Source organism: Choloepus didactylus, chromosome 4 (assembly GCF_015220235.1).
Source record: "Choloepus didactylus isolate mChoDid1 chromosome 4, mChoDid1.pri, whole genome shotgun sequence".
Classification (NCBI taxonomy): Eukaryota; Metazoa; Chordata; class Mammalia; order Pilosa; family Megalonychidae; genus Choloepus; species Choloepus didactylus.
In genome coordinates, this window is record NC_051310.1 from 128,497,679 (window position 1) to 128,523,445 (window position 25,767).

The 25,767-nt window shown below is 37.0% G+C and overlaps 1 protein-coding gene across 3 annotated transcripts in view; it reads right to left on the minus strand.

Annotated features, from left to right (window-relative positions):
• Positions 1 to 3,780: 3,780 nt before the first annotated feature.
• The window catches only part of MAPK6 (mitogen-activated protein kinase 6), a 36,714-nt gene continuing 14,727 nt past the window's right edge, over positions 3,781 to 25,767 (minus strand). For all 3 annotated transcript variants that reach the window (XM_037833959.1, XM_037833961.1, XM_037833960.1), the window contains exons 2-6: positions 18,156 to 19,345; positions 17,250 to 17,394; positions 9,645 to 9,809; positions 7,942 to 8,143; positions 3,781 to 6,140 (exon numbers count right to left, since the gene is read on the minus strand). In XM_037833959.1, coding sequence (XP_037689887.1) covers positions 5,039 to 6,140; positions 7,942 to 8,143; positions 9,645 to 9,809; positions 17,250 to 17,394; positions 18,156 to 18,710 — 2,169 coding nt within the window. In that variant the 5' untranslated portion in view covers positions 18,711 to 19,345 and the 3' untranslated portion in view covers positions 3,781 to 5,038. The remainder of the gene's footprint in view (positions 6,141 to 7,941; positions 8,144 to 9,644; positions 9,810 to 17,249; positions 17,395 to 18,155; positions 19,346 to 25,767) is intronic.

Below are 25,767 nucleotides of genomic sequence, written 5' to 3' on the forward strand. Positions count from 1 at the left end.
TAAGTGAAAAATGTAAATAGCAAAAAGACAGGGATAGTATGCTATGAGATTTTCAAATATACAAAATAACATTACATCTTGACAAAACCATACATAGTGAAAGTATGCATGGGAGTGATAAACCAAGTGGCTACTTCTGAAGAGGCAAGGAAATGAGGTGTGGAAGGGTTATAGGGTAAGCTTCAATTGCATCTGCAGATGTTTATCTGATGCAAACTGATATTGGATGAACTGACAGAGTGGTGTATACATTTCTTAAAAAAATTAATGTGCTTTTCCTTTATGCTTAATCTCATTATTTAAAAAAAAAAAAAAACAAAAAAAGTGGGGGAAAGGGTGCTGGTTTCAAATTAGTCCTAATGTCTAAGCTTCAGAAGAAGTCTCTCTAAGAATTTTAATACCAGTCCATCAATTCAGAGATGTGACAAATCTCATGACACAGATCACCCCAAAATGAAAGCTGCAAGACAGCTGGAACATTCTTCTGAGTCAGAATTAATAATTTAAAAAGCAAATTGTTTAACACACACACACACACAAACCTAGATGCATACTTAGGTGTTAGTGGTTCACTGTCTCATAAAGCTGATGCCTTGTCCCTATTGCCACTCTAATTTTACGTCAGGTTACCTTTTTAGAATCTAAAATTTTTTCTTCAGAAGGAAATCATCTTCATTACCATATAAAGATATTTGGATTCCAAAAGGAAATGGCAATTATCTAATTCTTATTGGAAATTGACTTTAATAACTTACTATCTGGCCTGGGTCACCTAAGGCAGACATAACTTTTATAAAGGGTTTCAAATTACTTGCAGTCTTCCTTCTTTGATGGCTTTACAAAGTCAAATTATAGTAACAATAGTCAGATCTATTATGTATATAGCCATGAAATTGCCAAAGTGGCAGCAAAGAATGTGGATTAAATTCAGGAGCAAGATTTCCAGTGAGAAAATAAGTCCTAGGTCTCCCTCAGGTAATATATTTTAGATCCCAAACCGATCATGATTTCCAGAAAAAATGTAGGTTAGCAAAAAAGGGCCCTTTCTTTGCACAAGTTAGTTCTCTCAATTCTGCACTTCAGTTTGCTTGTCTTTCTGAGGTAAACTGACTATATGTTTAAATTCACAATACATGACCGATAGGTTTCATTCATCCAAAAGATATTTGCATTTTTTTTAAAGCTTTGTGATTCCAGATGCAATTAAGTTGTTGGGAAGGTAGAAATCCAGAGACATTAGTAGAATTGGCTTTGTACAAAACAAAGGATGGAAGGCAAACAGTGAAGTAACAAGAAGAATGGTCTTAGATTTAGATAGGAAACAGGATTAGTTCTTGAGGAAAGGAAAGATGTTTTGAAAAGCAAATATATTTAAAGGTTTCCCTGCAATTCGTTCACAGTTTCCATGTACATTTTATGTAACTGTTTTGAACTATACTAAAGCCTTATTCCATTTTGTTTCTCTGTTGGTAGGCCTCCCTTTAGAATCTGAAGTAGGGCAGGTCTTTTTTTGGCAAAGTCTCTCAGCATTTGTTTGTGAAAAATTTAAGCTCTCCATCAAATTTGAAGGAGAGCTTTGCTGGATAAAGTATTCTTGGTTGGAAATTTTTCTTTCTCAGAATTTTAAATATGTCATGCCACTGCCTTCTCGCCTCCAGGGTGGCTGCTGAGTAGTCACTACTTAGTCTTATGTTGTTTCCTTTGTATGTGGTGAATTGCTTTTCTCTTGCTGCTTTCAGAACTTGCTCCTTCTCTTCAGTATTTGAGAATCTGATCAGAATATGTCTCGGAGTGGGTTTATTTGGATTTATTCTATTTGGAGTTTGCTGGGCATTTATGCTTTGTGTATTTATATTGTGTAGAAGGTTGGGGAAGTTTTCCCCAACAATTTCTTTGAATACTCTTTCTAGACCTTTACCCTTCTCTTCCCCTTCTGGGACACCAGTGAGTCTTAAGTTTGGATGTTTTATTTTATCTATCATATCCCTGAGATCCATTTCGATTTTTTCAATTTTTTTCTCCATTCTTTCTTTTGTTCTTTCATTTTCTGTTCTGTGGACTTCTAGGACACTGAGACATTGTTCATCTTCCTCTAATCTTGTATTGTGATTATCCAGAGTCTTTTTAATTTGGCAGTTTCTTTTATTTCCATAAGATCTTCTATTTTTTTATTTACTCTTGCAATGTCTTCTTTGTGCCCTTCTAGGGTCTTCTTTATGTCGCTTATATCCTGGGCCATGGTCTTCTTGATGTCCTTTAAATCCTTTGCCATGTTTTCGTTCCTCAATTGTAGTTCTTTGATTAATTCTGCCAAGTACTGAGTCTCTTCTGATATCTTGATTTGTGTTTGGAGTTGGATTCTCCATATCGTCTGGTTTTATCATATGCATTAAGATTTTTTGTTGTTTTTGGCCTCTTGGCATTTGCTTTGCTTGATAGGGTTCTTTCAAGTTGTAAAAAAAAAAAAAAAGATACCAATCTAATTTTTCGGAAACACAGTTTGGTGACGTACACTTTCTCTAACTAACCAGCAGATGGCGTCTGTGAGTCACCTATACCCCTCAAGTCAGTTCTCAACCTTGTTCTCGCGGTGTGTGGGGAAATGATTCTTGTGGGGTTCAGTTGGAGGACTGTTTGGGTGTGTTGCTGGAGCTGTCCGCCCTGAATGTGGGGCATGTGTATGGGTGGCCAGGGAGGAAGGGCAGCTTTAATATTCAAATCCCCCAGGTTCCCAGAGATTCAAGGCCGCTACAAGAATCTAAGCCTTCATTTCATTTCAGCCCCAGACCCACTCTCTTGCTGTCCCACAAACCACTTGACTTGGCATAGTGTCCCTGGGTTCTCCAAGCAGGTCCCCCCTCCCAGCCGCAATCCTCCAGGAGCTCTGCCGAGGTAATGCCGAGCTACGTCACCAGTGCGCGCTGTCCCTCAAGGGAAGCCCTGGGCCGCCGGGCCGTGTGGGGGCGCGCTCAGCTAGATGCAGATAGCTGAACAGGGCGTCTCAACCCCCCTCCCTCCTTGCACAGTTCCTCCTTCCCAGCTCCGGGACAACTGGTGGGGCTCTGGGCTGTGGGCACAGCCCTGGGCAGGAGTTTACCCAGCCCTCCAGGGAGCCAGCTGCGAGCCACGGGGTTTCTTTCAGCTTCTGGCTCTCCCCTCCATTCCCCTGGACCCGAGGGTATCTGCAGCGGACTATCCTGCAGGCCAGACACCAAGAGGCCGGCCCAGCCCCCTCTTGCTGTGTTTTACTGCATGGTTCCCACTCCTGCAACTGCAGCCACTCCTGGGTTTTTGTTTTTTTTTTTTAAAGAGCCAGTCGGTCTTCAAACGCCAAGCCCTGGCTTCCCCACAATGCCTAGTGGCTGTGGGTCTTCCAGCCAGCTTACTCACTCATTTCAGAATGCAGACTCCCGGTTTCACCAAGTATACGGCCCCTGTGATACTAGCAGACGTCGTCCAGCTGGCGCATTGCTGTAACTGGTATTCTGGGTCACTTTCTGGTTTTTATCTAGTATTTTTCACAGAGGTGTTTTTTTGCCATCTCACCTAGCTGCCATCTTAGTTTTTCTGTGCCTTATTCCATTTTAATGTGCAAGTCAAGCCAATGAGAGATTTGTGTGTGGAGACAAAGAACTTTTTTCTTTTAAGCCTTTTAGATTAGCATAGTTTAACTGTAGCCACAATTCAAAGATGCTATAAGTAAAACTAGATAAAAATTCTGCTGTAGCTTTCATTCTAGCAGGTAATTCTCATTATATAAGTAGTAAAACAGGAGCCATGTTTGCTGGCCATGTTTTATTTGTCCTTTTTCTTTAAACAGGATAACCAAAGATACAGACAGTATTCAGTAAAAATAAAATAGAAGAAACAAATTTCTAAGAGACTGCGATGGCACATGCTACATTTAACCTAATTTTATTCATGCTTGCCTTGAGACAGGAAATAGATCATTCAGTAAAAACATACAGTAAAAAGAAAATGTCTTATCATGTACAACTTTTAAACTACAATAATGATGTACCTTAATTACTTCCATGCACACAAGTCTAACATTACAGTTTGTTTTAAAAAATAAACACAATTAAGACTTCTAGGAGAATTTTATAATAAAGTAATTCCTAATTTTTCTTTGTAGATCAAGCACCTCCAAAATACAAATTCCTATACACAGTGAGTGCTTTACTTAAAATGGACACGTAAGTAAATTAAGTACGTGGACAGCCTTAGAATAAGCTGACATTAAATATTCAGCTAGGTAGACAACAAACCATAGTGCCAAATGGAAAAAGTGTATTTGCAAATAAATTTCAAAAACTAAAAGTTAACTTTCTATAATTAAATACAGAAAATATACTGATTTGCTAAAATAAATAAGATGTGATGTATTAACACTTCACTAGAAAGAATGCATACCAGAACATTTATAAACAGTGAATGAATCTTGAGAATAGTTTACTATAATAAACGCTGGCTAAATAGAAGTGCATATTGTGGAGCACTATGGGTGGTATATGTTTTGCCACATACTTTTGTTACCTTGAGGTAGATAACACATGTGTACCAAATTCGGCATTCATTTTCAGTTGCTGCTGGTATCATGTGTTTTAAGAAATGTGTACAGTATGAAAAACTTGAAAATACTCATGAATGAAAAAATGTTTTAGGAAAAAAATAGATATTTCCATGCAATTATGTACAGTCTCACTGTGTAAATTTCAAGGCAAGATTTTTGTTTCCTGTAAAAACAGATCACTGTTCTATGAGAGAATGTTTTTACTTGTCTTAGTGCATTTCTTTTGTCTCTGCCTGCATTGCATTATTTTGCTCTATTTTTTAAATTTTTCTGTGCAAATGACATGCCAGTTAAAATGAAAACTATCTCACATGTAGAAAATCTGGATTTTAAAAACCAAAAACTAATGAAATCCTTACTAAAATGACACAATCTGATTCAAGTAAAAAAAATGACTTAAAACACTAGTAATAAAAAAGGACACAATTCATGAAGAATACAAAGAGAAATGTCTACTGAGTGTTTTTAGTTCAGATGTTTCAGAATGCTGCTGTATGTTTTATGAGGAATTTGAGGGGAAGATTTCATAGCAGAAGGTGTTAATGTGGCCTGTATTGACTTAAGTGGTGACCCAACTGGACTGTGAAACTGTGGGATGCCTATGGATTCAAGCTGCTTGTTAAAGAGGAACTCCCCATTGTTGTTCAGAAAGCCTTCCTCATTTCCTCTCTCCCCAAGCTTCCCATCCTCTACTGGCTCAGTTTCTAGCATTTCAGCATCTTCTTTCCTGCTAAAGAACCTGTCCAAGTAACTGGTGTAAGTGTTTTCCTTGTCAATTTGTTCATCCTTCCTTACCTCACAACAAAACTGACTTATGAGAAAACAGTCCTCCCCACCACTCACAAACTGGCTATCCCAAGAAGATTGGTACAAGGCTTCTAATTGAGCCAAATTTGCCATTCCTTTTTCCTCTTTTTCTTGGCTTACTGATTTTGAGATCAAACTTTTCAGTTCTAGTTGGGACACTGAGCTATTCAAGTCATTTAATTTATCAACAACATCAGTAGGCTCATGTTGTGAACTAAGTTGAATAGTTCCCGCAATAAAGGAATCAAAGTCAAATCCCTGATTCTTTTCCCTTTCTTTTTCAGCCAGTTGCTGTGATGCTTCCTCTAGAGCTATCTGGGCTTTAACTAATCCATTCCTTTCACATTTTGACTTGCCTTTCTTATCAGATTTTTCTTTGCTTTGTTCTTTCCAATTGGAAAGATCTATAATAAGCTTGGGTTCATAATAATGATTAACTTCACTCTCTCTCCAAACTAAGTTATCTAAATATGATGATGACCTCATTTTGTAGTTACAAGTATGGCTACACTCCAAATCACAATATTTGTTTTCATGATGATCTTGGTACTGCCAACAAGGATCAGTAGAGTAACTGGTATCAAAAGCTGGATCCTCCAGATACTTTTCCCGATCTCCATCCAAATATTTTCGAGGATCAACTTGTACTTCTTCTTCATCAGTGACATCAGACAGAGCTCTTGGGTCAAGCTGAACTTCTTCAATATCAAAGTTGTTATGAATAGGCCAATCATGCTCTGAAAACTGACAATCATGGTACCTGAAAAAAATGAAAACATTAGTGTTAATCCAGGGGAATGATTTCATTATCAAATTAAGAGTGTCTTTTTATGTGAAAGCGCTGTGCTAGGACTATGAGGGGATAATAAGAGTGGAAGTCATGCACGTTCCCTGCCTTTTAGGAACTTATACTCTTATTGGATAGGTAAGCTGTTGCAATATGAAGCACTATGAGAAAGTATTTGGAACTGCCAATGAAGTATATAATTTCGTGAAGAACTCCAAATCCTATTTTTTCTTAAGTCAGATCACTATTTCACCCACCTCAGATACAACTGCAGATACATATATGGGTGGCTGGCATGTCTGCTATTCAATTCCAACACATTTCAAGCAGAAAAAAAACACTTTAGAGATCCGCATTTTGTGTTCATAATCTCAGGTATCTTACAAATTTTCATTCTACTGGCAATAAAGCAAACTAGGCAGGAGAGGAAGGCTTGCTGGCATTTAACATTATGAATAGGTAAAGAAAATGTATGTGCTACTCAAAGTGGTATCCTCTTAGTGATATCTCATAGCAAGCTGACTACAACATGCCCAAGTAGAGGCAAATGAGAGAGAGACATAGATGACTTACATATAAGAGAAAATATAGAGGTTGGAAGATGTTTGGGTTTGTGTAGAAAGAACTATATATATAGGAGGGTTGGCAGATTATACTGGCTGCTGTGTAAACATATTTGTAAATACCTCAATATTTTAGGAGGAAAAAAACAGCAATGAATAAACAAAATAATTTCAACATTAACTACTTATGTAATTATTAACCACTTTTTTTTTTTGAACCTATATTTAACAGGAATACCTTACCAGCACCACACTAATACTAAGGATAAATAACTAGGGGCTGAAAAGAGCTTTGGAGTGTTTTGATTAACCACTTCTTTTTTAAAAAAAAGAAATATATGGAACCTTGAAGTTTAAAGACTGTCAGTCCCAAATCTGGCTGTACATCAAGATTACCTAAAGATTTTAAATAATACTGGCTCATTGTTAATATGCTACTTACAACAACACTGTGGAGCAGAGTTATATCTAAACCTCCCCAGAAAATAAGAAAACTTAAAAAGGAGGCTAAGGGTAGAAATTCTTTAATTACAGTGTAATCCATTGTTGATAAGTAATAACCTTCAGACCAGAAAAGTCCCTGATAGAAGAATATATGCTTATTTAAGGATGGGAAAGTGCTTTTTCTGCTGTCAACCAATCCATGGGGCTAAATGTTAAAATCTGTTCCAGGAAATCCTATGCTGACCATCCCCAAACTAATTTTATGCCACTAGAAAAACAGATTTGAATTATAGCACATACCACGGGTCACAAATAACTTCTATACTAAAACCTAACTGTACAGGAATAATCTGAGACAGTATGGATATACCTTACTGAACAAAGCTGGATCTTGTCATTCAACATCTTAAAAAGCTTTGGTGACATTAATAAAAGCAAGTTTAAAATGTTTCAGTTTTCAAATCTTCAAACCCTCACATTTAAAGGATCTTATAATTTTATTAACTTAATTTGCCTTAATGACTTTGAAAATGTTTCAAAGTTTATATAACTTTTCCCGTTACGAATATTCTAACCAGTAACCATTTTACTAAACACTTATATTACATAAAGCCTATTCAAAGACATAATATTACCATAAATCCAAAGACTACTAAATTTTTAAGACTTCTGCATTGTCTTACCATATGTAATTTTAAAATAAAATTGATTATATCATACATCATTGAAAAGTCAATAAATGTTTATCTAATTTAGGATCAATTTACCTTTCCCAGTTATAAATGTGACTGTGAGTTTCATCCATAAGCAAAATATCATCAACTTCATCTTCAATATGAAAAGGATGACTTGAAATCGGCTCATCCGTTGGAAAAGAATATATGCTCATGTAAGGATGGGAGAGTGCTTTTTCTGCTGTCAACCGATCCATGGGGCTAAATGTCAAAATCTGTTCCAGGAAATCCAGTGCTGCAGAAAAAGGGTAGAAAATTTTTAGAAAAACGGAAAGCTTTGGTGTCATTCCTTAAATGACCAGCTAAATGATCACCATAGCAATTCATACTATATAACAGGAATAAAGCATCTTAATTGTATTCAAGGTCTGCCAACCCATAAAGGAAAAAAAAATGAACCATACAATTAAAAGATGAGTTAATTTAAGTTTTGTCAGAGAAAACTAATTTATTTAAAAAGATGTTTATTCAATAAACATAGTAAATGTTTTGAAATGTACCCTAATCTCATAATATGGCCAGTTTAAGAAAAAACAAAAGGAATTTTTGAATCAGATATATTAAATCGAACCTTATGAAACTGCGTTTTGGTAGCCAAAAATGGTCAAATAACAGCAATTTCATATTCAGCCTAATAATACATAGATCCTAATCCCAGCTCTGCAACTCATTAGCCCATTGAATAATTAGCTGTGTAGCACTGAACAAGTTGTTTTTTCTTAAACTGGCCATATTATGAGATTAGGATACATTTAAAAACATTTACTATGTTTATTGAATAAACATCTTTTTAAATAAATCTATAAATCAGGTAAATGAACAATTTAAATTTCATCATGTATAAAATGGAGATAATATATATGTATCACAAGGTGTAAAGAATAAATGTATTAAGGTATAGTGTTTAGTGCTTCATAAAGCCATTCTCTGTTTCACAGCATTGCACTTGATCATTTTAGGGCTCTACTGGGCTGCCACACACTCAAAATTCTTCCCATTAACTCAGTCTGTTAGGTCCTCCTAGGCTCCTTACCCAGCCTAAAAATATATAAAACTTAAGCCTGTAAAGATATGTCACTCCATTTTGAGACCTGAAATTAACTGCTTTGGTGGTCATTGACATCGTGGCTCTCTCCAAGTTCCTGCTACTTTCAAGCCTACATGATCACCTCATCCTTCTAACATGCCAATCCACAAATTCTTATGTAATCTGTTTTGCTCATAGTGATTAATGTATAGTCTCACATACTACTTTTGCTTGAGTTTTGCTCTTCTCTCCATTTCTTCCTTGCCCTGAACCGTTGAATTCCCCAATTCAATTCTCTTTCACATCCAAATCATATTCATACCATACTTAGTTATCATATAATCGTCACAGAACTACATACATTCCAGCTTGGTGAGAGCCAGTGCTTTCAATATGCTCACCTGTGGCAGGTAATCAGAAGGATAAACTGGAAAGAGCAGATGGGGTTAGAACCAGAAGAGTTGGATATACTTTCTGGAATCTGGAAAATCATTCAGAGGAGTAAAATAATCCCAGACTAAGTGCCAGGGCAAAAAAAAGGGGAAATTAGAGTTGAAGTCTTAGGTGTGCCTTACATATTTAAAGACTGTTTGGGAGAAAGCAGCATACTTAAGGATAAAGAAAGCTAAATCTTCCCCAAACAGATCCTACTTACACACACACACAACATATAGACATTAACAAGATGGTTACTCTGGAGTCACAATACCTTCTCGACTAATTCCTGGAAGCAGCTGAGTTAAAGGTTTGTGTGGCTCAGTCATGTCGTTTCTAATGTAAACTGGAATTACGCTGAGAAGCTCCTGTCGATCTTCCTCATGTACAACAGGAATAGATTCTAAAATCAGCTGCATCTGTTCAAGTTCATGTGCACCTGAGATCAGAAAAAATAAAAATAAAAACACTTCTCAATGTTTGCTTATTTGGCAGTAAACATACTAAAGCTATAGAAAACTAACTTAAATATAATGACCACTGCAAGGGAAATGGTTTTATCTAGCCATTTTCACTGACTTGAATATCACCTATCTGCTCAAAAAGCATATCTATCTCAATTCCTGCTATTGGTATATTTGGTTTTAGCTGCTTTGTTATCAGAAAAAAAAAAAAAAATGACTCCTGGACTTTGGCTTCACATTACACATTCAAAAAGTAGTGAAAAGAGCAATGAATTTGATTCAACAGGCATGAACTCTAACGTTGCTATACTACTTTTGATCAGAGACATGACCCGGTCTGACTTAAGTTTTAAAATGACCATTCTGGCTGCTATATGGTAACTAGACAACACAGCATATATGGAAGCACAGGAAAGCCAGTTAGGAGGGCTTGCATTAGACCAGAAGAGACTTGATGGTTGGACTAGTTAGGGTGGTAATGGTAGAGATAATAACAAACAGATTCTGGATGTATTTTGAAGGGATAGTCTATAGGATTTATACTGACAGAAGTAAAGCAGGACTCTTAAGATTTTGGCCTGAGCAACTGAAAAATGGGGGAGAGAGAAGTGAAAAAAAAAAAAAAAAAGGGTGAAGGAGAAACATCAGGAATTCAATTTTAGATAGATTAAATTTGAGATCCTAATAGACACTGAAGTGGAGATACTAAGCAGGGGTTAATGAACCTGGAATTCAGAGGAGAAGTCAGGGCTGAAGATAAAAATTCAAGAGTCATAATATGTACACAGTGTTTAAAAGAGTGAAAGAATGAGGTCACCCAGGGTTTAGGTTTAGCCAGAAAAAGAAGAGTCCAAGGACTGAACCTGGGATATTCCAACATTTAGAGAACAAGAAGAAAGGAAGAAATTAAGCAAAATAGACAGAAAGGAGGAGCCAGTGAAGAAAGAAAAAAGCAATTGAGTGGTGTGCTGGAAGACAGGTGAGAAAATGTTTCAGGAAGGAGGGAAAGATCAATTGTGACAATGTTGGTGATAGCTCAAGATGAAGGCTGAGGACTGATCATGAATTTAGCACTATGAAGATCAATAGCAGATTTGTTGGTGTGGTAGGGGAGAAAAGCCTGTCTAAAGAAGGTTCAAAACAGAATGGAAGTAGAGGAATTAAAAACAGCAAGAATACACACATCTTTTGAAGAGTTTTACTTTAAAAGGGAGCAGAAAAAATGTGGCAGTAATTGACAGGGATGTGGGGTCTGGAGAGAGATTTTGTAGTTTCCAAGATTGGGAATATGCAATGTTTGAATACCAATAAAAATGATCCAGTAGAAGGGATAAAATGAAGATGCAAGAAAGAAAGTACGGAAGCAAAGGCCTGGGGAGGAGACAGGGGAGGGGGAAAGCATCTCCTACTGCACAAGGGGAAGGGATGACCTTAGACAGTTGCACCAACAGAGTAACAAGCTGCCTGCACAACAGAAATGCACTAAAAATTTGACTAGGACACTTTTTATAAGTAAAAAAATACACAGATTTGCAATGAATGCTTAGTTCCTGCTTTTTATTGCTCTGTTCATTTGAGGCCTATACCTAGTAAACACTTAGATCTCTGTTCACAATACTTTTATTGAATTCTTGCTATTAGGGTTTTATTGGTATGTTGGTAATGTAAAATGGTGCAGCCACTTTGGAAAACAGTTTATCAGTTCTTCAAGAAGTTTAACATAGAGTTACCATATGACCCAGCAATTCCACTCCTAGTACATACCCAAGAGAAATGAAAACATATGTTCACACAAAAATTTGTACACAAATATACAAAGCAGCATAATTGATAATAGGCAAAAGGTAGAAACAATCCAAATGTCCATCAACTGATGAATGTATAAGCAAAATGTGGTTTATCTATACAATGGACTATTAGTAATAAAAATGAAGTATTGATATATACCACAACATGGACAAACCTTTAAAGCATTATACTTTGTGAAAGAATCTAGTCACAAAAGGCCACATATTACATGATTCCATTTATATGAAATATCCAGAATAGGCAAATCCATAGAGACAGAAAGCAGATTAGTGGTTTCCAGGGTCTGGGGTTAGGGGGAAATGGGAAATGACTGTTAATGGTTACAGCGTTTCTTTTAAGGGGGATGAGATGTTCTAAAATTAGATTGTGGTGATGGCTGAACAATCCATGTTAAATGAATGAATTCTATCCCAATAAAACTTTTTTTAAAAAGGTTTTTGGCTTCCTTGCTCTCTCTTGGATCACTCAGTGGGAAGCCAGCTGCAACACTGTGAAGACAATAAAGTGTGGAACTGAGGCCTCCTGCTAACAGTCCTGTAAGCTTTCTTAGAAGTGGACCCACCAACCCCAGTCAAGCCTTCAGATGACCACAGCCCCAACTAACATCTAACCTGAGAGAATCCAAACTATAACCACGTAACTAAGCCACTCCCAAATACCTGACCGAAAGAAACTGTGAGATAAAAAATGTTTGTTGTTTAAGCTACTGAGTTTTGAAGTAACTTTTTATGCAGCAACTAATATACAATAATTATGATATTTATGCCAGAAGGAACTTGAATAGGAATGTAACCTCCAATCACTGTATTGTACCTAGAAAAAAAAACAATCTACTTAACCATTCGGTTTTCAGGAATCACTGGTATTTTCTCATAATTTTCTAAACTGAAATCCAAACACTATCAAACATCTTAAAAGAATATTCAGACACATAGGAAAAAATTAAAAAGATTGGTTAAGCACTGTAATGACTATGAGCATTAAAAACAAAATGTTTAAGAGCATTTATTCATATTGTCCTTTCTTCAGTAATGCTCTCCTATGCCCCTTCATCTTTCTTTTAATGTTCCTTTTCTAAACAGACTCTGCCTCAGTCCCTTCTGCTCTTTGAACAATCTGCAAATGGGGGGAGGGCCACTCTGAAGACTGCTTAGAGAAAAAGTCAAGTCAAAAAAGAGGAAAGGGAGAGAGAGCTAAGATGGCAGTATAGAGAGGAGTGGAAGACTGTTAGTACCCCCTGGGAACAATTCATAAATGACCAAAAAACTAGTAAATAACCTGGAATAACTGTGGGGAGACAAACGTGACTGTCCACTCATCATACACCAACCTGAATTGGGAGGAATGCCCAAGATCACAGCATAAAATCTGTAAGTAAAAACTGCGGACCTGCACTGAGAGCTGAGAGCCCCTCCCTCATGGAAGCCTCGTGGTGCTAGAGAGCAGCACTCTCCACATAAGGTAGTGTACCTCAGCCCAGCTCCAACTGGGGTTTTAATGTTAACTGCTCAATACAGACAGTGAATCCTCAACAAGCAGACAGAGGCTTTTGGTGACAACTGACCTTGGGAGAATCGGGGAACATATGTGTCTCAGGACGGGGAGCCCAGAGGATCGGTGCTATCTCTGGCTGACGGGTGAATCTGGGAGCCTTCTGTCCCTTTCTCTCTCTGTGGAGAAAGCCTCAGCCGTTTTCAGCCCGCAGCGCTTTGCAGTAAAGAAAGCCTCAGCCATCAGCCATTTTAAAATCAAAGCACTTTGACCAGCAGAGTCAGAGAAACAAAGAACTTATTGATATGCAAATGACCTCTCTGGAGGGGACATAGCTTCCCAAGAGGAAAGGGAGAGGCCCAGCTCTACTGCCTGCCTTTCCAGAACAAGACCCCAAAGCCTGGGGGAGGAGAGCCACAGGCCACACCCTCTTATACCAGCCAGTGACAGGCTGACAGGTGAAGCTGCTGGGTAAAAAAAGCACAGGTGTGTCAATCCTCTAAGAAAAACCATCAGGGAAACCAGATACTGAACATTTCCTCCTTCTGTGACCTGAGCCTGTTCTCATCTGGGAAAACCTGATTGGGGTGGCCTAGGAGGTCAGATGCCTAGACAACAGAAAATTACAACCTACACTAAGAAAAACGAAGTTATGGCCCAGTCAAAGGAACAAACGTACACTTCAACTGAGATACAGGAATTTAAACAACTAATGCTAAATCAATTCAAAAAGTTTAGAGAAGATACTGTAAAAGAGATAGAGGTTGTAAAGAAAACACTGGGCATACATAAAGCAGAAATCGAAAGCTCAAGAAAAAACAACTAGCAGAATCTATGGAAATGAAAGGTACAACACAAGAGACGAAAGACACAATGGAAACACCCAACAGCAGATCTCAAGAGGCAGAAGAAAACACTCAGGAACTGGAGAACAAAACACCTGAAAGCCTACACACAAAGGAGCAGATGGAGAAAAGAATGAAAAAATATGAGCAACGTCTCCAGGAACTTAGGATGAAACAAAGTACAAGAATGTATGTATCATTGGTGTCCCAGAAGGAGAAGAGAAGGGAAAAGGGGCAGAGGCAATAATAGAGGAAATAATCAATGAAAATTTCCCATCTCTTATGAAAGACATAAAATTACAGATCCAAGAAGTTCGGCATACTCCAAACAGAATAGATCTGAATAGGCCTACACCAAGACACTTAATAATCAGATTATCAAATGTCAAAGACAAAGAGAGAATCCTGAAAGCAGCAAGAGAAAAGCAATCCATCACATACAAAGGAAGCTTAATAAGACTATGTGCGGATCTCTCAGCAGAAACCATGGAGGCAAGAAGGAAGTGGTGTGATATATTTAAGATACTAAAAGAAAAAAACCACCAACCAAGAATCCTATATCTGGCAAAGCTGTCCTTCAAATATGAGGGAGAGCTCAAAATATTTTCCAACAGACAATGAGAGACTTTGTGAACAAGACACCCACCCTACCGGAAATACTAAAGGGGGCACTACAGAGTGACAGGAGAAGACAGGAGTGCGTGGTTTGGAACACAATTTTGGGAGATGGTAGCACAGCAATGTAAGTACACTGAACAAAGATAACTATGAATACGGCTGAGAGAGGAAGGTTGGGAGCATGTGAGACACCACAAGAAAGGAGGAAAGATAAAGACTGGGACTGTGTAACTTCGTGAAATCTAGTGTTTTCAACAATTGTGATAAAGCGTACAAATATGTTCTTTTACGAGGGAGAACAAGCAAATGTCAACCTTGCAAGGTGTTAAAAATGGGGAGGCATTGGGGGAGGGATGCAATCAATGTAAACTAGAGACCGTAACTAACAGAATCATTGTATTATGCTTCCTTTAATGTAACAAAGGCGATATACCAAGGTAAATGCAGATAAGAGGGGCAGATAGGAGAGGCATGTTAGACACTTGACATTGGTGGTGTTGTCTGACTCTTTACTCTACTTTGATTTAAGGTTATTTTTCCTTTTGCTGCTTCCTAGCTGTCATTTTTTTTTTCCTCTTTCTTTGGCCTCTCAACCTTCTTTGACTCTCCCTCCTGCCTTGTGAAAGAAATGTAGATGCCAGTATATAGATAGTGGTGAAGGTAGTGAACGCATAAACATGTGACCATACAGAGAACCATCAATTGTTTATTTAGGATGGAATGTATGGTGTGTGAACAAAACCGTCTTAAAAAAAAAAAAAAAAAAAAAAAAGGGTTGATGACAAAACCATGAGGGCAATATACTGAGTGAAATAAGCCAGACACATAAGGACAAACATTGCAGGGTCTAACTGATAGGAACTAATTATGATATATAAACTCATAGACATGAAATATAAGGTACCAAGATATAGGATGAGGCTTAAGAATGGGGAGCGGTTGCTTAGTATGAGCAGAATGTTCAACTAGGATGGACTTAATGTTTGGAAATGAACAGAGGTGTCGGTAGCAAGATGTGAGAATAACTAACAGTGCTGAATGGTGCATCAATGAGGTGGAAAGAGGGAAGCTCAGAGTCATATATATCACCAGAAGGAAAGTTGGAAGTCAAAAGATGGGAATGTATAAAAGTGAATCCTATGGTGGGCAATGTCCATGATTAACTGTACAAGTAACAGAAATCTCTTCCATGAACCAGAACAAACGTATGACAATACAATTAGAAGTTAATAATAGAGGGGCATATAGGGAAGAAATATATACCTATTGCAAACTATATACTACAGTTAGTATTTCCATGTTCTTTCATAAACAGTAACAAATGTACTATACAAACACTACGAGTCAACAATTGAGGGGGGTTGGTTAGGGATATGGGAGGATTTGGGTTTCCTTTTCTTTTTTCATCTTTCACTTTATTTCTTGTCTGGAGTAATAAAAAGGTTCTAAAAATTGAGCAAAAATTAAGTGTGGTGACGGATGCACAGCTGTATGAGGGTACCAGGGGCAACTGACTGTACACTTTGGATCTTTGGATAATTGTATGGTATCTGAACAATCGCAATAAAAATTAAAAAAAAAAAAAAAAATATACAAAACCAAAACAGAGACTCCCACATACCTACCCACCACACAGCGACCCAGGAAAAAAAAATGAGGAAAGGACCTAAATCAACCTCCCATCATTTCCCTAAATCAGAAATCTTTAGTAACCCACTATTTCCTAGTTTTTCATGTGGAGACTACTTTCTAAGAGACACTATTCTGGCCTCATCTTAATTAGCCATAAATATATTTACTATTTTTTGACACCTTGTTTTCCTCAAATTTTTCTCAGTTTTCAATGATTCATGGATGTCCAAGGCTCAAGCCTTTATTTATATGAGCTTGAGCCCATATAATGAATACCACTTCTTTCTCTTTCCTATCAAAATTCTTCACTATTCCTTTGTAGTGCAACATTCTTTTGACTCCACTATGCCTTCTATTCCAGCCATCACCGATGTCTCCTAAGTTTATAGCTCATATAGTCTGTACAGACACTCATACTTTGGTTTATGACACAATGTTTTTCAGGGATTATTCTTATTTTCTCATCTTAAGTACACCCCCTCCCCCCCCACAACTGCTTTGGACTCCTTCACAACATCAAACCTACCAAAAAATTACTTGTTTGGTTGTTTCTGAAAGGTCACAGCAATGAGACAACAGGATGTGGTGGTTCAAGTAACAGGGATGATGGAGGACCAAGAAAAGAATTATTGGATTTTCAATAGCTAAAAAAAAAAACTTCACCAGGAAGTGACTAACATCAAGAAAACTATGCAACCCAGGTATCACTTAACACAAATTACCATAAAGTATTATGAATCCACAAACATAGGAAGTTATGCTTAAGAAATGAGATGATAAATAAAAAAGAATACTAGAGTTCTGACAAATTTAGTAAGTGATCAATTCAGTAAATCTGTGAATAAGTTTTAACAATTTTTAAAAATAATAAAAATACCATTTTATCTTTTCATTTTAATACTGCAAAATATAATAAATTGTCTTAAATCTTATATAGATTTTACTTCACAGATACATGCAAAATTATTTCTTTGGGGAAAGTTTTGTTTTTTCAACATAATATATTTTTAAATTTCTAACCTGCAAAGAGGGTTTTACCAGTCAGCATTTCAGCAAAGATACAGCCTGCAGCCCACATGTCAATGGCTTTAGTATAATTATTAGGAGAAAGTAAAAGACGTGGAGATCTGTACCATTTAGTAACCAATCCTTCAGAAAGATGACCCTAAAACAGAAACAAAAGTATACTGTAATTTTTTTTACTTCAGCTAAAGAACAGTACATAAAACTTAATTCATTAAAGCATACTTAATCTAAAAACACAGTAATTGTAAAATCCTAAAACAATATTGTTGATTTCTAAGCCTATATTCAAGACTCTTGAGCTTTGGAAGCTAAATGGAGTTAAACTCTTCCTGGGATATACCATCTACAAGGGAATTTTAATACTTTAGTGCTAACTCTAGGCCATGCATTCAAAACATGTTCCAGAAGAGCAGCTATTTTTCACTCCAAGTCTTAAGTTAATTAAGGAGCAGGTATACTTCAAGTCAATGACAGAAGGGTGGGAAACAGCATCAGAGGTGCCACTTACAAACCAATGCCAATCTCCGTACTGACAACCCAGGGGACCTGGCTCTACTCCATATTCTATTCCTAATCAATCCATGTTAATATTTTACATTTATAGAGTAGTTAACAAAAATACTTATAAGGGAGAATTTCAAGTGTTTTTTTGTACCTCATAATAAATACTCATATACTTCAGGAATTTGTATTTAATTACAATTCCACTCCACCTTCCTTTTAAACATAAGGAGATTGTGAAAGAAAATAGATCCATATTAGAAAAGGGCACTACGTAAAATTTAATACAACTAAAATTTAACCAACTAAAAACTCTGCCACAACGTACAAAGAAAATACAATTACTTATTCCTGATGATACACATTTTAAGGGCCTGTCTCAGCTGGCTTCACACATACCTTATGGGAATAATGGGGATCCATGATCCGTGCAAGACCAAAGTCACCTATCTTCAGCACCAAGTCTTCAGTATTAATGAAAAGATTAGCTGGTTTGAGATCTCTGTGCAGTACGTTTGCAGAGTGAATATACTTGAGCCCACGTAGCAGCTGATACATGAAAAGTCTGGCATGCTCCTCCAGTAAAGGGCCCTGCTCCAGCACATTAGCCAAATCTGTTTCCATGTACTCCTGAACAATGTAAACACTGTTCAGTTCAGTAAGAGAGCCCACGTCATCTGTTAACTGGCTTCCACTGGGACCAAGAATTTCGAACACTTTCACAATGTTATCATGGTCAAGTCTTCTAATAATTTTGATTTCACGTAGAGCATGTTTGACACTCTGGGGATCAGTAAGAACAATTTTCTTGATGGCTACTCTTTTGTCACAGTCATTGTCTACAGCAGAAAAAACCAAGCCATTGCCTCCACAACCCAATGGTTTTAAGTCCATATACCTAGAGCCTAGATCAAAACCATGAATGTTCATGAGACTTTCAAATTTCTCAGCCATTTTGAAACCCTTACTATTGCCTCGTCCTTTCGAACTGTTGAACTTGTGTAAACAAGGAAGAAAACTGGCATCAAAAGGAAAGATCTTTCAAAAAGGGAGAAGAAAAATAATTTTGCTTCCACAGCAAGATGGTTTCTTGATGTTCATTGCATATGCCAACCAGGCTGTTGAGTTCCCCTTAGATTTAAAGCTCAAAATGCTCTACTCATACTGAGAATTAAAAAGATTGCAGTACTCATAGTTCAAGAAAGGGGCAGCAACTCTGCAGACATTTAAAGAAAACACTCAGGAAACTCAAATGGAATGAAATGACATACTATGCACTCAGATTTACTTGTGCTAAACAATTTAACATTTAACAAAAATGTGAATAAATATGCACACAACAGGCTTCTCTGAACATTCTCCTCACAGTGCAGATACATTCAGTGTTGGACTGGTCCTGAGCAGCATCATTCTAAGGTGCTGGTAAGCACTATTTCCGTTTTGCTTCTTTTCTTCCTTTGTTGCTATATATTTCAACAGGAAGCTCTGGCGGCTGTTGGTTAACAGAAGATGTCTTTTGTTAGTGATCAGGTGGCTCCAGCTCACCACAATCACAATCAAAGCTACCGTCCATCTTACTCCGATACAACCTGGAGGGTGACAAAAAGAAGGAAAAGCATCACTATGGCAGGAAATGCTCTTTTCTTCAACTTTGAAAATCAAATGAAGTGTGCCTTTAGCCATAAACTACTTCTGGTATATTAAACTTATTTATACTCATAAAGTGTAAAAATTACCCTCAAAAATAGCTATTCATGTTGTAAGAAACTGACACGTTTTCCCAGGCTCTAGATCCCACCATACTGCATTCATTATAAGCACTTAGGCTCATTAGGTAGTAACATTTCTTAAATGCCAACAAGGGAGGGTTCATAATATTTTTACAGATCTCTAATTTTTTGCAGGGTAAAATATTAGTAACATTTCTCTAAAAGATCATATAATAAGCTGCAGTGGGTGAGCTAATTTGTTTAAGAACATGTTTATTTACTAAACATGTCTATCAACATCTGATGAAGATAAATTTGTAGCACATGCTCCTCCTTTTACAAAAGGGTATACTTGAACAGTGAATAAACTCATGAAAAAGTGTTTAACTTCGCTAATAATCAGAAAAATCAAACTGCCTCAAGAAAATCTTTCAGGTTGGCAAAACATTTTTTAGTCTCTTAATATCAATTTGAGGACAAGTGTGGGAAAACAGGAAATTTCATTCAATATAGTGGGAATTTAAATTAAAGAACTTAAAGAGCAATCTGGGATACATACATGGATAGATACATTAGATAGATTGGACAGATTAGATCAATAGACAGCATTCCCTGTGACCTGGCAATTTTTCCTAAAATACACTCCCTAGAGAAATGTTTGTAAAAGAACAAAGAAATGTTCCTTTTGTTGTTGTTATTGTAACAGCAAAAAATTTAGGAACATCCTAAACTTTCAACAATAGGAGAACAGACGAATTATATTCATATAGGGGAATACTATACAATAGTAGAAATGAATATAGTTGAAATCTCAAAATATAACATTAAATTAAGCAAATTGCAGATATTTGTAGAAATGTACATGCTGAAACCAGCTATATCTAGCTCATAAAATGCTAAATAATGCTATTTTGTGAGTATATACATATGTAGCAAAAGTATAAACATGAAACAAACATGGCATTGATAAACACCAAATTCACAATAACAATTACTCTGAGGAATGAGGGAAGGGATTAGGATAAGGGTAGGGATTACATGGCAGGCTCCACCTATATCTTTAATGTGTTATTTTTTAAAAACCTCAAGTATGATAATTATAATCTTATAAAGCTGGCTGGTACATATGTGAAGGTTCATTATACTGATCTCTGTACATGTGAAATGATTTTTAAAATGTCCTATACAGAAGCTGGGGAAAAAAAATCTCAACTCCAGTACATTTTAATTAATCTGATCCTTAAAAATGAAAACTGATGTGCAACTTTTACAAAATACATATTCTTATAAATCAGATAATCACACTTGTCACTTGAGAATCTTGTTAAAATACAGATTCTGATTCAGGAGGGTCTGTCATGGGGCCTGAGATTCTGCCTTTCTCACATGCTCCCAGGTAAGGAAGAAGCTGTAAAGCCATTAAGGAGTTCTTTAAAGAATGTCAAATATCTACTGAGATTCTTTGAAAGACATATTCTCTAGCAGTTTGGAGATCTCAATATGGCAAAGGAGGATGGGGAATGTGGAGGGGAGAGCAGCATCCAGAACCACCTTCTGAGGGTCCTGATCCAGCAGCAATCCTAGCCAGTCTGGAAAAATAAATGCAACTTCTTGGTTCTTTCAATTTTTTAATGGCCAAATCTTTGACTCCACAGATGTCTGTATCCAGAGAACCAGATATGAGACATTATGGAAAATAAATCAGTCAGAATTCCTGATAGGTAAAATGAGGACCCATTTTAAGTAGAAGGAGAAATTTAAAACCATCAATATACTCATTAATTTAATTTAATTTAATATGTGAATATATATTAGGCAATCACTACTACATTAGGCAGGACCAAAAGAAACATGAGTGCAACAGATACGATTCCAGCTCTCAGTAAACATCTAATCCAATGGGAGAGAAATACATTTATAAAATATCCAAATATTTAAAAACTGTGATATCCAGAACTATTCCAATGAGAGAAAATAAATGCCCAAAAAATAACCAAACTGTTCAGAGAAAATAGTACTTAGAAATAATAAATGACAGTCTGGATTACTAGTATCTTTGAATGATGAAATATTACAGTAGATAACTTACACTATACCCCCAACCGCTAATATTTTATTACAAACTAATATATATTCATGGCTTAAAATATTCATATGGTTCTTATTCATATAAAATATCAGTGCAGTCATTCATCCATTCAACAGATATTTAATGAGCATTTATAATGTATCAGGTAACGTTATAGGTGTGGGGATGCAGAAAAAAATCCCTCCCCACTCAAGGAACTCATTTATAGTGGGAGAACACAGGCAAGCAAATCTGCAAAATACAGATGTCAGATGACAGTAAGTGATGTGGAAAAAAATAAAACAGAGAAAGGGGACACTAAGAGTGGTTAGGAAATGCCTATTTGATACAGTAGTACTGGAGCAAAGTTCTAAAAGAGGAAGAAATGGAATGTGTGGGTCTAAGGGATGCTATGTGGGTGTAACTGTTCCAGACAGAGGGACTAGCATGAGAAAGCCACTGAGGGGGGAGTGTGTATCTCATATTCGAGAAACAAGGAAGCCAGTGTAGTAGTTCATTTAAAATATATGCAAATAAGACAAGCAATACAGCATAACCCTGTTGAAGATTTTTGATCTAAAAGCTAGTTTAGGTGCATATACAGTACTATTTTCTGATTGGGTGTGAAGGGACTGGAAGGGGAACAGATGTAGTATTCCTTTATTCAAAGAGCTAATATATTTAAAGGCAACAATAAACTACTTCAGATTATGAAACAAAGCAGTCTATTTTGAACCTAAAGATGTGAAGACTTTCAGTCACCTTCAGGAGTAGCTTAAGAGGACTGCTAGGATTCTCAAACATCAGCTGTGCAATACAGTGGTGAGGCTTTTGCACAACAGATAATCTTCATTTATTTCCTGGCTGGTTCATATTCCTACATACTTCACTTGTGGAAGTACAAGATTTTGATAACTGTAATAAGGGTAGCAGTAATTGCTTCAATCTGAGCTTTTTGTCAATATGTGAAAAATCCACAAATGTTAAACAGAATATATGAAAGAAGCAAAATTGATGATACCGATGACTAAGTAGATAAAATGCTCCTTATGGCAATAGTTTTATTTAATAAAAATTGATATTCACTATCCCTTAGTTCTTTTAATAAATGTAAGTGCTTCCTTATCTGCTCAATATTGTAAAGGATGTTAATAGCATAATAGCTTCTTTGTTTTACTATAACAGAAATCGTTTCTTCTGCTTGTAAGTTTTTGTCTACATTTCAGAAACCAGCAAAAAAACAAACCAAAATAAATGCCCAATGCAGTGACTCCTCAAAATTCTGTGCGAAATTCTATATATAGTAAAACATTTAAAAGTTGAAAGTTGTGCTGAATAAACTTCTGAGTGGAAAAAATACTTCAGATTTTTAAAGGGTTTTATTAATACTACATATCTTGCCCCATCCATTTTTTTCCTATTCTTACACCTTGATATTTCCTGTACCCTAGAAAAACAGTATTTTTCAAAGTCTCCCATATTACTGAAATTTTTAAATTTCTTGTCTCCACTTGAAATAAAATATTTGTTCACACTCCCTTCTTGCCTTAATGGAGGCAATACTTTAAAAACTCAGCCAAATGTTAAGTTTTCAATAAATTTACTTTGTTAAAAACTCAGTACTATGAACTAAAAAATGAAATAAGGTAAAATTTCTAAATTCTGTTAAGCTTCTTTTTCACTAATATACAATCATAGTCAAGCAGAAATAATATTTTGCCAAAAAATGACACCAGTAGTACCTGCCAGAATAACACTATGATAGGAACTGCAGCCAGATTATTAGAGACAGCCACAAGAATGAGATCCCTTTTCAAGACCTCCATCCACTTTTGTCTCCTTTAAATTTTGGTGAGACCAAGAAGCATAACAGATGAGAAACAACTCCCAGGATAAGAGTTCCGTATCAGAAATTTCAGTGACTGGTCAACACTTACAAGGATAGGAAAATGGGTAAAAATTCACACTGGGAAGGCAGGAATTTGTGCTAGGCTGAAAACTGCCAAGTCCTCATTATGGACTCAAATGATAGAAGACTATATCCAAAGCCTCAAACAGTCTTTCCAGAAATATGAAACTATTCTAAAGAGAGAAATCACAAAACTGTAATTGTACTAGACAAGGAGGCACCAATAAAAATATCTGGGTGAGGGAAAAAATACAATTTACAATAGCAGTGCTTGCCGGGTGTTCTAGTTTGCTAATGCTGCCGGAATGGAAAACACCAGAGATGGACTGGCTTTTATAAAAGGGGGTTTATTTGGTTACACAGTTAAGGTTTTAAGGCCATAAAGTGTCCAAGGTAATGCATCAGCAATCGGGTACCTTCACTGGAGGATGGCCAATGGTGTCCAGAAAACCTCTGTTAGCTGGAAGGCACATGGCTGGCGTCTGCTCCCAAATTCTGGGTTCAAAAATGGCTTTCTCCCAGGATGTTCCTCTCTAGGCTGCAGTTCCTCAAAAATGTCACTCTCAGTTGCTGTTGGGGCATTTGTCCTCTCTTAGCTTCTCCGGAGCAAAAGTCTGTTTTCAACAGCCTTCTTCAAACTTTCATCTGCAGCTACTCTTTCAGCTTCTGTGCATTCTTCAAAGTGCCCCTCTTGGCTGTAGCTCCTCTTCAAAATGTCACTCTCAGCTGCACCGAGTTCCTTCTGTTTGTCAGTTCATTTATATGGCTCCAGTGATTTAATTTAGACCCACCCTCAATGGGTGGGGTAACAACTCCATGGAAACTACCCCTTAAGAGTCATCACCCACAGTTGGGTGGGGTGCATTTCCATGGAAACAGCCTAATCCAAATGTTCCAACTTAATCCCCACTAATATGTCTGCCCCACAAGATTGCATCAAAGAATATGGCTTTTTCTGGGGGACATAATACATTCAAACCAGCACACCAGGTTATTACTGCCTACTGTTCTGGAAGAGTATTCTTCAGTCCTTTAATATACATTAGACCAAAAGCTGTTAAGAGTAACTTTTCAACCAGGAACTTAGAAAAAGGCCATTTTAATCAGTAAGATGGTGGTAAATATATACCTCTGCATCATAAAGTAGATCCAGTTAAGTGTTTCCAGTTCAGTCACACTTCATTCACCAAGTATTTGCTAAGTAGCTATTATGTGCCAGTCAGTATACTAGGCATTGGGGATAAAACTGAGCAAACAGACCTCTGATCTTGCCCTCATGGAATTTATAGTGTGGTTGGAGACAAACAATAAAAAAGCACTTAAAAAAAAAAAAAAAAAGGAAAGGGAACAAGTATACCATTCCTTTGTACCAAGGAATGGCATAAAATGCTGTGAGAATCTACACACTAGGGGATCTAACCTAATTAGGGATATCAAGATATGTGCACTTCTGACAACCTATAAAGGCAGAGGTCTCCCATGCTGACTTTTAGTGACTCTAGAGATAAAGAACAGTTTCCTCCTTAATACTCTGACCCTTAAGGCAAATACATTCCAAATCCTGATCTCTCCAACCACCTATATATTTCATATCAATTATGAAGCCCCTTGGCCTGACTAAAGCATGGAGGCTCAACTCAATTGGATCAGCCGATTACTGGTCAGAACATCCTCCACCCGCATCAGTAACTTGTAGAAATGTCCCATTTACAACCCCACCACCACCATATTTATTTTAAATTCAAAAAAGCCCAGTTCAAGGCTTAGACTCAAGAAAGAACTAGAGTTCCATATTCCCTTTGCACTTTCCACATACTGTAAGGGAGGAAAAGGAAAGCTAAAACTGGACAGCAGTAACTTAAAATGACCCCTTCCAGCATCTTTTCAATTTCTCTGTCCCCAAATAAATGTTACCTATTCCTATCAACCACAGTGCTGATTCTGTTACTTGGAGAGGGATTACTAATTAAATTTGAATTAGCTGGGTCAATGTTTTGTTGTTTTAAACAACAATTTGGTGGATAAAATGACAGGCCGATTGCCCTTGGGAAGACTGTTGCTGCAAAGGAGGCTAGGCCTCCCTATAATTGTGCCTAAGAGCCTCCTCCCAAATACCTCTTTGTTGCTCAGATGTAGCCCTCTCTCTCTAGCTAAGCCAACTTGGCAGATGAAATCACTGCCCTCCCCCCTACATGGGATCAGACACCCAGGGGAGTGACTCTCCCTGGCAACGTGGAATATGACTCATGGGGAGGAATGCAGACCTGGCATCGTGGGACGGAGAACATCTTCTTGACCAAAAGTGGGATGTGAAAGGAAATGAAA